This window comes from Phocoena phocoena, chromosome 9, assembly GCF_963924675.1.
Source record: "Phocoena phocoena chromosome 9, mPhoPho1.1, whole genome shotgun sequence".
Taxonomy (NCBI): Eukaryota; Metazoa; Chordata; class Mammalia; order Artiodactyla; family Phocoenidae; genus Phocoena; species Phocoena phocoena.
In genome coordinates, this window is record NC_089227.1 from 92,337,513 (window position 1) to 92,350,230 (window position 12,718).

General features: G+C 47.6%; 1 protein-coding gene across 1 annotated transcript in view; it reads right to left on the reverse strand.

The window, feature by feature from the left end:
• The window catches only part of PARP12 (poly(ADP-ribose) polymerase family member 12), a 44,609-nt gene extending 42,858 nt beyond the window's left edge, over window positions 1-1,751 (reverse strand). The window contains exon 1 of the mRNA XM_065884162.1: window positions 1,378-1,751. Within this exon, the coding sequence (XP_065740234.1) occupies window positions 1,378-1,706 (329 nt within the window). The 5' untranslated portion in view covers window positions 1,707-1,751. The remainder of the gene's footprint in view (window positions 1-1,377) is intronic.
• Window positions 1,752-12,718: the final 10,967 nt, after the last annotated feature.

The following is a 12,718-nucleotide window of genomic DNA, read 5'->3' on the forward strand; positions in this document are numbered from 1 at the left end:
CCCTGCACCCAGGCAGAGTCATGAGACATCCTGTGGTGCAGGTGCCATGGACAGAAAGATAGCTACCATTCCAGACCTGGCCCACAAAAACCTCTCACCAGCTCTCTACTTTCCATCTCCTCCACCTGCTCCTTGGAACCTGATACCCAGATGGCCTTAGGAGCCATGGGTTGAGGAGGGGAGAGTCTAGGTCCGCCAGCCTGGGTCCCTAAATGACTGCGTGCATCCAGGTCCCTAACCCATGCTGACGATTAAACCTTACTCTTAGACCTGATGTGAGCAACAAATAATGCCCACCATGTTACGGCAGAAAAAAGAAAAGGAACTAATTCTTCTAAATAACGGGGCTAGCTTCCAAACAGGTCTGCATCACATCCTCCTCTAAATAAGCACCCGCACCACTAAGATCTCTTCCTCAAACGCACAGCTGATGGCTACTCGCCTGCCATTTGACGGGCCCCATCACCTTCAGGGTGAGGTCCAAATTCTTTAGCATTAACCTCATTAATCCACTCCACAAATCTCACTGAGCACCTGCCAGGCGCAGAGCACAGAGCTGAGGGCCGGAAAAGGCCAGCCAGGGCCAAGACAGAGGGGCCTCTGCTCTCCGAGTTTTCAGTTCTACTGAAGGAATGCGCGGCCATGACGGGCGCTGTGAGAAAAGTAAACAGAACAATGTGATGGAGAGGAAGAAAAGTGATGCCTGAGTCCTGAACGATACAGCAGGCAAACCAGGAAAGGCGGTCCAGGAGAGCAGAGGTCACGAGATAGACTGGGAGTGTTCCCGGACCAGAAGGGCATCAACGGAGGGGACCAGGATGGAGGGCCGGCAGGGACCAGTTCCCTGAGGGACACGGGGGGCGACGGTAAGTAGCTTGCATTTTATTCTAAATGCAGCAGAAGCCACTGCCGGCTTGTAAGCAAGTGAGAAAGGTTTCAGAAGAGTCCTTCGGCTGCTGGGCACAGAGCCCGCCTCTGCGTGGGCCCTCACGGCCAGCTCTGGAGCCCGGGGCGCTCCGGAGCTCCGAGCAGAAGTCAGCCGCAGCCCCTTTCCTTCTGGAGCTCCCTCCCTCTTCCCTCGGCCAACGCTCTCCAGCCCCACCCCGGTACTGCCCCTCCCAGGGTGTCCCACCCCCTGCTGGGCTCTAAGTCGCTCTCCGAGACCGCAGGGGCCCAGAGGACGCCGCTCGACGCGGAGTCCGGCGCACAGTTCCGGGTATTCAGTAAATGCTCGATAAATGTTCGCTGAAGGGGATTCCGGGGAGAGGCCAGGGAACAGCCACCTCACTGTCGCCCCCGAATTTACGAAGGGCCAAGACCGGGCTGGGAGCGAAGAGGCCCTCTCCCCTCGTCGGGCTCCGGGGCGCGGCGCCTTACCTGTCCCTCAGGATCTTGCACTTGCCGTAGAACACGAACTTGCAGAGATGCAGCTGAGCGCAGAGCCCCACGCAGCTCGGCTTCGAGCCCTGGTACGCGCCGCACACGCGCAGCGGCGATACGGCCAGCACCAGGCGCTCGACGGCCGCCGCGCCGTCCCCGGCCGCCCGCCGCGCCACCGCCAAGCGCCCGCGCTCCCGCAACAGCCGTTCCAGCACGTCCCCGCCGACGCTCGCCCGCAAGCGGCGCCGCAGCTCCTCCAGCTCCAAAGCGCCCCCGGCCGCGCACAGCGCCTGGGTCACCTCACGGAGGAGGGAGTCCGGAGCCATGGCCGTCGAGCCTGGGACTGGAGGGGCGTGGGCGGTTCCCGCGAGGTGGAGACGCCGGCCGGAAATGAAACCGAAAGCTCCTCAGGGCCTGGGGGGAAACAGAATCCGCACTCGCCACGCCCCCGGCCCGCAGCTGAGCGGGGCTCGGCGCCTTCCGGCCCCAGCGCCCCCAGCGGCTCTAGGCCTCACGCCCTCCCCGTCGGAAGTCCGCAGCCGCTTCTTTGGCGTCCCGGGGATTCGTCGCCGGGTCCCTCAAAGTGGTGAAAGAATAAGAGTCACCACAGCCTTGGGGGCCGCGCTCGGCGTTCTCGAAGCGCCTTCGCCTGGACGAGGGGGGTGGGGCCTCCCGGGAGCGCGCGCCGCCCCCTCAGAGTCCGGGCCTCGGGAAGTAGCTCGGCTAGCTGACCCCGCACCTTTGCCCCCGGCGCTAGGCGGAGCAACAGGGAACGCCCACCTGCCAACGGCCGGGCGGCGTCGCGGAAGGTGGACTCTAGACGACGCTCAGGGAAACTGGGAAGAGGAACAGGGGCTTCGCCAAGGGAAAGCAATCACGCTGAATTGGAAAACGGCCTTAAGTGTTAGCCTTCTTTTCAGTGCAGGCAGTGAATCCCTTATTTTAAACATGAAAGAGTATATCCTTTTAAAAATAAAAGCCGTTTCTCCCCCCCCTGCTGAGTGAAGATGGAATATTAAAGGCCATTGGGGGCACAGGGACCCTCACAAGCGTCGCTGATGGAAATGTGAAGTGTTAGAGCCCTTTGGGAAAGTAATCCCGGAATAGTTATTAAAATGTTTAATGGGGCTTCCCTGGTGGCGCAGTGGTTGAGAGTCCGCCTGCCAATGCAGGGGACACGGGTTCGTGCCCCGGCCCGGGAAAATCCCACATGCCGCGCGCGGAGCGGCCGGGCCCGTGAGCCATGGCCGCTGAGCCTGCGCGTTCGGAGCCTGTGCTCCGCAATGGGAGAGGCCACAGCAGTGAGAGGCCCGCGTACCGCAAAAATAAATAAATAAATTAATTAATTAAATAACATGTTTAATGTGCGTCACCTTTGACCCAGCAATCTTTCTTCTGAGAATCTTCTAGAAGTCAAAGGAACGGTAAAGAAGTTATGTATAAAAGCGTTTGTGTGGAGGGGGAAGGGTTCTGGGAGCAACGCGGTTGATCGTTGTCCAGACTGTTAACACAGCTCGAACCAGCGTGCATTGAATCTCTGCCTATTGATCTAGAGAGACATACACGATGTGTTGTTAAGTGAAAAAAGAAAGCTGTATAAAAATGTTTAGGGCTTTCCTGGCGGTGGCGGGCTTCCCTGGTGGCGCAATGAGTTGGGGAGTCCGCCTGCTGATCGGGGGGGACGCGGGTTCATGCCTCGCTCTGGGAGGATCCCACGTGCCGCGGAGCGGCTGGGCCCGTGAGCCATGGCCGCTGGGCCTGCGCGTCCGGAGCCTGTGCTTAGCGGCGGGGGAGGCCACGGCGGTGAGAGGCCTGCGTACCGCAAAAAAAAAAAAAAAGTTTAAATCGATAGCAAGAAGAGAATCCCATTTGTGTGTGAATGTGGCGGGATATTTTTGAATGGGCATCGAGACAGCTGAGGAAGGACCCAGTGTTGTTGGCACTGACACTGGTTGTAGAGAGTACGCAGTAGGAGGTACAGGGAAAGTGGGAAAGGAAAGTTGAGGGGCGGAAGAATTGTGGGGGAAAGATATAGTATTACATTAACTTAAAATGAACATAAAATTCTATTTATAGTATTACTCAGAAAGTGCAAAAATCTATTAAGTGTATGGATCAAGAGTAGATAGTAACACAGACAAATAAAAATGAATTAATTAGGGGATGGGATGAGGGACAATTTTTCTCTTGCATTTTAATTGTTTTTTTAATTCTTTAAAAAATATTATTTTTATACAGCAGGTTTTTATTAGTTATCTATTTTATACGTATTAGTGTGTACATGTCAATCCCTATCTCCCAGTTCAGTTCATTCCCCCCCTCCCCCCGCCTTGGTGTCAGTACGTTTGTTCTCTCCATCTGTCTCTGTTTCTGCCTTGCAAACCGGTTCATCTGTACCATTTTTCTAGATTCCACATATATACGTTAATATACAATATTTTTCTCTTTCTGACTTACTTCACTCTGTATGACAGTCTCTAGGTTCATCCACGTCTCTACAAATGACCCACTTTCGTTCCTTTTTATGGCTGAGTAATATTCCACTGTATATATGTGCCACATCTTCTTTATCCATTCATCTGTTGATGGACACTTAGGTTGCTTCCATGTCCTGGCTATTGTAAATAGTGCTGCAATGAACACTGGGGTGCATGTGTCTTTTTGAATTATGTTTATCTCTGGGTATATACCCAGTGGTGGGATTGCTGGGTAAATTTTAATTGTGTAAAAAATTATTAATAAAATTTTATTTTTAATTTAACTTTTAAATTTTATTTATTTATTTTTGGCCACACCACGAGGCCTGTGGGATCTTAGTTCCTGGAACAGGGATTGAACCTGGGCCCCACCCTCCATGAAAGCACTGAGTCCTAACCATTGGACCGCCAGGGAATTCCCTTAACTTTTAAATTTTAATTGTGGTTTTAGTATTGTTTTGTAATAAAAATAACATGTTTTAAAAAAGAAAGGAAGGATGATGCTATTATCCGAAAACTGGGCTCGTTTCTTGGTTGGGTGTTGAGCCAAAAGATACAACCAAGCCAGTGATCGACTGGGAGAAGGAAGGATTTATTACCTGCAGCAAGTAAGGAGAACACGGGAGAGCTTTCACAAAGCACTGTCTCCCCAAACAGCAAAATTGGGGAAGTTTTAAGCTAAGGGTAAGTGCATATTCATGAAAGGGCTTGAGCAGAAGTCAGCATAGAATTGGGGCAAAGTTGACAGAGCCCAAGCTTTAGTTAATTGAAGTCATGAGGTTCAGAAAAGTCAACAGTATCATCCCTTAGGTTCCAGTTTATCTGGTGGTTGAGCACCTGAGGGGGGTTTAAATTCTGCAAAACAGCTCAAGTAAGTGCTTCAGACTAGTCTTTACCATTGAAACAGAACTGGGAGTCTTTACAACTGATTTGTTATCTTTGCTGTTGTTACTTCTCTTGCCTAATGACAGTTTGTTCTTTTGACCATAATTACTGAGACCTGTTCAAGGGCAAGCATTGTGTCCAGGCCTAGATCTCAAAATGGCTTAGGCCTAAAATGGTTTCTCTCGTGTCAAGAAAGCCATGCCATGGGACTTCCCTTGCAGTCCAGTGGTTAAGACTCCACAGTCCCAGTGCAGCAGGCATGGGTTCAATCCCTGTTCGGGGAACTAAGATCCCGTATGCCACACGGTGTGGCCAAAAAAAAAAAAAAGAAAGCCATGCCTGGTTTTCTTTCTCCAGGGATCCCCTACCTTATCTGCTTACAATATAGCAATGGAGGCACAGATTGTAATGATGCCTACAAAGCCAGGAAGGCTAAGGACTGCCATCAGTCACTAGAAGCTAGGAAGAGGCAAGGAAGGATTCTTTGGAGCCTTCAGAGGAAGCACAGCCCAGCCGACATCTTGATTTCGGATTCTAGCCTCCAGAACTGTGAGAGAATAGATTTCTGTGGTGTTAAGCCCAGTTTGTGGTAATTCATTATTGCAGCCCGGGAAACTAATTCAGGCTTCTATTTTCCCAGTGAGATGTGAAGAAGGATTATCAGCTGCAAGTGGGGCTAGAGTGGAGACCAGGGAGGGAGAAGATGTAACTCCGGGATCGTAGCTTGTTTCAGAGAATGGAAGAGCAAGTTTCCCACAAAAACACAGGCGTGCTAGACAATATTAAGTCCCGCGTAAGTCTGAGGATCATAAATTTAAACTTAAACCAGTCAACCTGGTTATGCGATTGGTTTTTTTTCCAGCAGAGATTAGTTGCTTCTGAGTTGCAGGGAAGTTGGGTTCAACTTGGATTGGGGTTTTACCTTTTGAGAACAACTTGGAGGGAGATCAGGACAAGTTGTAGAGGGCCTTTGCAAAGGGGAAATTGTCTTAATAGATCATGGAAACCAATCTGGGTTGGAAGGAGAGCGAAGGTGAAGGGAGTGTAAGAGATAGTGGGAAAGATCAGGGGTTGGACATCCAAGTTAGACCAAAAAAACCATTGCAGGAATGAAAACCTGGGGGAATACATGACACGTGATAAAGACAATAAATAAATAAAGACAATAATACAAATTATACAAATGACAGTGAAGACACAGAAGGTAAAAGAGTTGGGAGGATAGAAGATGGTGAGTGGTGACTTGAAACATAGTAGAGACTTGCTTATGAGGCAATTAAATCCTTTTATAGGGACTGAGCCTGTTTTGAAAGGTCCTTCTACTGTTTGTGGGAAGTAGCAGTCACTGTGGGCAAACCTCAGTTGTTCTGGGAACAGTCACTGCGTGACCCCTCTTTAGTGTGTATCATGGGGAAGTGGGAGTCTCATTGAGCAACCGTATAACAGGACTTTGTTGTTGTGTGGCTTGACAACACTGCCCTCCCAATACCCTGCCTTACACAGAGCCGGTCTCTGGGTAGGAGGGGAGTACACAGCAATCCCTTCCCTGATCATCACCCTGCCCAGGAGTTAAAGCAGAGCAAGCAGCACCCATGAAGGGTCCTGCCTCAAAGCTCTGAAAATACTGCTCCGTGGAATCCAGTGACTCCTTCAGGAAGCACGTTTTCCTTTCCTTTTGGTAGGGAAAAAAAAAAAAAATCCTTTCTTAACCTAATTAATCTGTTTTGTAGTTTTACACAATAACCGTTAGTATAATCTGTATTTTCAAATCAAGTCACACCTATATACAGTAAAGTTTGCAAAGCATTACCATAAAGTTTTGTTTCAGGTTCTAAGGGAGGGAGGGATTGGGGGAGGGAATCATGAAAATGAGGACTATCTGTGTTTGTTCATGTGTTTATTCAGTGTATTTTTAGTGAGATTTGTGCCAAACTCTGGGGAGGTGCTGATGACAGGAGAGTAATACATGTAGTCCTAGGCCTAAACGCAGGCTGGTTGTTCAGACAAGACAAGGGACACTGCTGAGTGAGAAGCACAGCGATGGGAGCACGGACAAGGCTGAGAGCTGGGGAGGAGGGAGGGTTTCCCCCCTGCTGACCTGCTGGGTCCCGTGCAGCATCCTGACCCAGCCCAGCCCTGCTAGGTCACCAGTGCAGAACCCCAGGGAGCAGCAGGGCCTGACTTCTGATGGTGTGAATGTGTACCATGGTACAATTAGCCTCCTTAGGGCAGCTAATCCATACCCTGTGGTAGAACACATTTGTCTTTTTAAATTACAGATTTGATACTATATTTGAATTAGAAAACAAAAATCATTAAACCAAAGTGTGTGCAAGTTCCCAGCCTCAGTGATCTCCCCATCCCTATTCCCAGTCCCCAGAGGTCACCAGCCACCACTAACTTGGTGTGCGTTATTCCAGAACCTGAAATGTATCTGAAGTTCCCTAGGTATGGAAGCTTCTAAAATAAATGCGTAGGGGAAGGTCAAATACTATTTCTTACTATTCTTGTGAATCTTTTGTCCCAGGTTATATTTGCCTTAGAAAAACTTAGGAAATTTACACGTATTACTGTCTATTTTTAGGCCCTTTATTGTTCTCCAGCTCTGTCATGGAAGGAATGGGAATCTACGAAACTTCAGAACTAGCCCTTCAAAAAGCCTAAAGAGTATTTCTGGGACCGAGGGTGGGAAGAGCCCGGCAAGGAAGGGGAGATGGGGGAGCCCGAAAGCGAATGAAGATGAAGAGACAGACGTGGATGGGAGTGGGGGTGAGAGAGGAGCCAGGGTCCCGAAGGCGTTCGCGCCAGCAGAATCCAGAACCGTTTTTCTCTTTCTCCTTCCTCACCTGGGCCGAGCCACTCACCAGGGCCGAGGGGCAGCGCGGGAGGCATCAGCACATCCCCGCATCCCGCAGGGGCTGCGCAGGCCCGCGGAGGGTGCACAGGCACGGCCTGTGTGCAGACCCTGGGGACCGCAACCGTGGGAATTCATGCTCGGTTCATGTGTCACGTGTCCCTTGTGTACAGCCCGAACGTCACTAGAAGGTGAGGTCCTAGAAGAGAAACCGCACTCTTTCATGTGTGCCCAGCTCCTGGGGAAGTACAGACTCAAAACTTTGAGTGACAGGAAACGTCTGTAGGAAAATACATTTTTGATTCAGAATGGGTGCCTACAAAGACAACTTTTGAACAAAACCATTCCTAAAGACCATCTATTCCTTTTCAATAATTGAAAGTATACAATAATTTAAAATAATCAGATTAATAACATGGCCTTTAGAGCTGGGCTTTGATTACAGTCTCAGTCCTACCCATTAGCAGTGTGAACCTGGACACGTCATTTACCCTCTGGCCTCGGTTCCATCTGCAGGATGGGAAGGACAGCACCTGGCTCGTTGGGCTGCTGTGAGGAAGAAAGGAAAATATGCGTGGTCCACGGTGAGTACTCAAGCAAAGATACCGAGGGCTCCTCTTCCAAACCCTGCCTGCCTGCATAGGACTTAAGACGCCACCCCTCCCGCACTCTCCGACGCCCCGCATCCCTACTGGTGTATCGCACCGTCTCACTGCTTGGCAGAAACACGGAAATCCGGCTAAAGTCTAAGGACAGCACGTCCTGATCGTCAATTCTAACAGACGAGCTTAATGAAGGGTCAACACCCCCAAAGGCTTACAGACAATATGCGGATTTTTACCAAAGAACAGATGTGTTCAGATCCGGGTTTCCATCAGCTGGACGAAAGCAGGCCAGGAAGTAGAAAGGGGAGGTGTAAACGTGCCCTGGGTAGCACTCCTGTGAGGCTGTTGAGGTGTGTGCCCTCTGCACCTCCTACGCTCTTGCAGGTATTGGGCAGTGAAAGAGCTGAGGCCTCAGGTTGCCTTGCCTTCCAGAAACCAGCGCTGCTCGAGCTGCTCCTCCCCGCTCCCTTCCCAGGCCCCTCTTCCACCCTGAAGCACCGCCCCCACTGGTCCTGCTTCCTGGGTCTTCTGTACCGGCACACTCAGATCCCCCCAGGCCTGGAGCTGGGAGCCCCCAGAGCACTGTGTCCAGAAGGCCCCTGGTCCTCCTCGGTAAACTTGCACTTCCGCCCTCACCTGCACGAGGCAGCCAGGCCCAGGGCGCCTCGCTCTCCCTCGTCTTTCACAGCCACAGAAGCTCCCTGAGAACTGGGGCTGTTTGTTCACCCTGTAGCTCTGGCACTAGAGCTGGGCCCGGGACTCTGCAGGTGCTCAGGAAACGTCTGCAGGGGAGGGGGCCCAGGCTGGGGACAACGAGGGCTCTTAAGTGACCGTCGGGAAGCACCCGCACCCGTGGCCACAGAGCAGCCTTTTCTCCCCAGTCACCCCTCTGTGTTCCTCTGTTTCAGCAACTGCTTCCCCAGCAGCGCATCCCATAAAGCAATAAGACACATTACTTTTTACGTTGAAAGCTTCAGAACTTGTAAGGAGCATAAGTTTGACACAGTTTTTCACATTCTTAAATAATTCTCCCAAGACTCAATAAGCAGAAAAAGGGAACAGAAAGTCAGAGATGGATATAGAATTCAGATTTTTTTCTTTCAAAGACACATTTTATATAACTTTCAACATTTATGCTTTCAAACAAAATAAGCAAAAAATACACCGAGTGCTAAAAAAAAATCAGAACAGAATTAATACCAATTTTAATTTCAATATTTTAAAGTACAGAAATTGGAAAGTAGGAATATCAAATACAACTTTAAACAAGTCACTTGTCCTCCCCTATAATAACCAATGTAAGCTACTTAAAAACTTACAAATTTAAAACAGAAACAAAATAAATACTGTACACTTTCCCTGCCTGCAGGCAAAAGATGGGAAATACTGTTATGAATCGAAAAAAAATGCTCTTAAAGCTTCAGCATCCCACTTCCCAGCCACACTTCACTCTGTCGTCACACAGTGTGCTTCTCTATTCAAAGGACACACATGTGCACACACACTGACCGCCTATCCACACAACAAGACACTACTCTGCAGACACCCCGAACGAGAAAGGCTAACAGTCACCTGGGACCATGGGCATGAAAATCAGCTCAGGAAAGTCAGTCAGGCTAGCAAAACATTACTACAAAACTAGTAAATACCATAGCCAACAACTGTCCCTTTTCAAATTTCACAGATTTAAACCCCCTAAAACCAATACTACCCCTCCCTGTCACCACCCTTTACCCTCCCCCCACCCCCCCAAAATCAAACCAACCTGCTGAAGCACTGGCAAAGTTCGACATTTCACAGTAAATGTGAAAGTTCATATCATATAATCTCATTAAAATGAACCTTTTCACCCTCTTTCCACAGCATGAAACTGTTATGGCTTAATTTATATTAAAAGTAGAAAAGTCTTTTCGGAAGGAAATGCAGTCTGCCCAGAGGCATGTGCATTTCCTGATCAGTGCTATTTCACACCTAACAACTGCATGACTTGCTTTGCAGTCAGAAGCTGTTTTCGGAAAAACTGAGGTTACAGCTTTTGATTCAGTCTAAACCATAAATGTAAGGCCCTTAGTTTGGTTTAGGTTTCTTTTGCAAGATAAAATAACCTTGGGGTTCACTTAGCAAGTTACACCTCAGGTCCCTGACTATACGTGGAAGTTACATGTATGCTTTGTAAAAATAAAAGGTGAATCCTATGAATCTTAGAGGGAAGAAATGATTCTAGGCAAGGAATCAACTCCTCATTATACATTACACCTCCTGCTGGTAACAGTTACCAACCAAAATCCACCAAAGAAATATAAGAGCATTTCTGGGTTATTTTATTCCTGCAAAATAGTATATATTCCAGCACTTATGATCACTGTTTTGGTGAAAAATCTTGGGGGAAAATAGCTGACATTTTGAATAGGAAATGGCCAAAATAAAACTGGGTGGAGACAAGGTTTATCTTTGATTAAGTTCCATTTAGGGGTGCTTTCTGAAATAAAGAAAAGTGAATTCAGGATGTCACAGGTCTTGCATAGGTAAACTACTTGGAGGTCAGGGGCTACGTGGTAGCCAGGGTTTATTAGTGAAATAGTGCAGAGCAGATAAACTTGTTGGAAGAATCACTGAATACAGTTTCAAAAAGGCTTTAACAAAGAAAATTTAATGTTGCGCTTGTTAAGACAAAGCTTCAGGACACTAGGAAGGACAGGAAGGGTGAGAGGGAGACTCTAAGGGGTAGAATGCAGCTTAATGAGTATTATTTTCCCATACCCATTAAAGGGGAAAAAACCCCACCATAACAGAATAAAACCACAGTCACAATAAGCTAATTGCTTTGAAAACAGGCATTTGCTTCTTAACGTCCTTAACTTAAAAAAGTTTTACGTAAGGGATGGAAAATATTTGACTTATGGCATGACGTTCACTGAAAAAAAAAAGCAAAAATAACGGAAGGGCTTTTAGTAAGGCTCCATTATTAAAATTACATTACGTTCAACAGCAATGTAGTGAGTAGTATGTGACTTCTTCCCCTTTCTTTCCACCTGGCTTCTAGAAAGTGTATCAACATCACCCGCCACAGGATGAGCAGAGGCCTCACGGTGTCACAGAACAGGGGCTGCTGTAGGAAGCAAAGTACCAGAGGTTTGGGATCCACTGTGACCCCAGGCGAGTCACTGCCCTCGCTGGGTTTCATCTGTCTCTCTTCTTAAGCTAAAGATCTGATGTTCAACCTTCTCAAAACTGCTTTAGATGAAGGTCTACGGCATCTGAAAATGACTGGTGATCTTTAACTTCTCTTTTTGGAGGAAGCAATCAGCTTAATAATTAACGTGGAAAACGAACTTTTGAAAAAATTTCAAATTTATATAAAGCCCTCATCTCTTAATATGAAAGCATAAAATGCTTACATACTGCAATAGCTACTTCTGGCAGTAGTATACTGGGCCATACAATTATTCATCAGCTCTTTGGGGAGTTGACTAATCACTATAAAGAGCATTTCTTGAAAAAAGCAGAATCCGGCCGAGTCTCCCCACACTACAGTGGTTTGTTTCTCTCTCTACCCAACGAGCCATGGTTGGCCAACTCAGAGCTGTCTTTGCTGATCCCCATCTATCTACCACCTTATTTTCCCGCTCTAGTACCATGGATGGTTGTTAAATCATTTTAATTCCATGACTTATTTTACCTTATGCTAGTGCCCTGAAGAGTATGCAGAATCTATGAAGCAGTACTCTTTGAGAAAAACCTAAAATTATCTTTTAATTACTTTAAATCATCTTAATGATTACTTGAGGATAAACGTTCTCACTCTTATCCATAAAGTATCTCATTCCTTTTTCTTTCACTTCATGCACTGATTCTGACTTTAATTCAGCATCTTGTTAGAGATTCTTCAGATTTTTTAGGTAGCAAGCTCTGGGCATATATTTGATATGAAGCAAATTTTATGAGTAACAGCAGTTTTCATTTAAAAATGCATATAGGGCTTCCCTGGTGGCGCAGTGGTTGAGAGTCCGCCTGCCGATGCAGGGGACACGGGTTCGTGCCCCGGTTCGGGAAGATCCCACATGCCGCAGAGCGGCTGGGCCCGTGAGCCATGGCCACTGAGCCTGAGCGTCCGGAGCCTGTGCTCCGCAACGGGAGAGGCCACAAGAGTTAGAGGCCCGCGTACCACTAAAAAAAAAAAAAAAAAAAAAAGCATATAAATGTGCATTTGCTGTCAGCTGTAACTTAAATAATGATAAATCCTCTGCAAATATGAAGTGTTAATAGATTAAGGAATGCTTTTCTGTGTTTTTCTTAACTGCATTTTGATCCAAATTTACAAATGCGAAAACTAAGACTCAGAAAGAATAAATGACTTCTTCAAGGTCACACAGCTGAAACATAAAGAGCAGAACTTGGACAAACACCGAGGTCTTCTGCTCCCTTTCATGCTATAACATGCCCCTATGATTACGAACATTTAATTATTAACTTTTGAAATGTTTTCCAAATTTTGAAAATATAAAAAAACCTTTTTT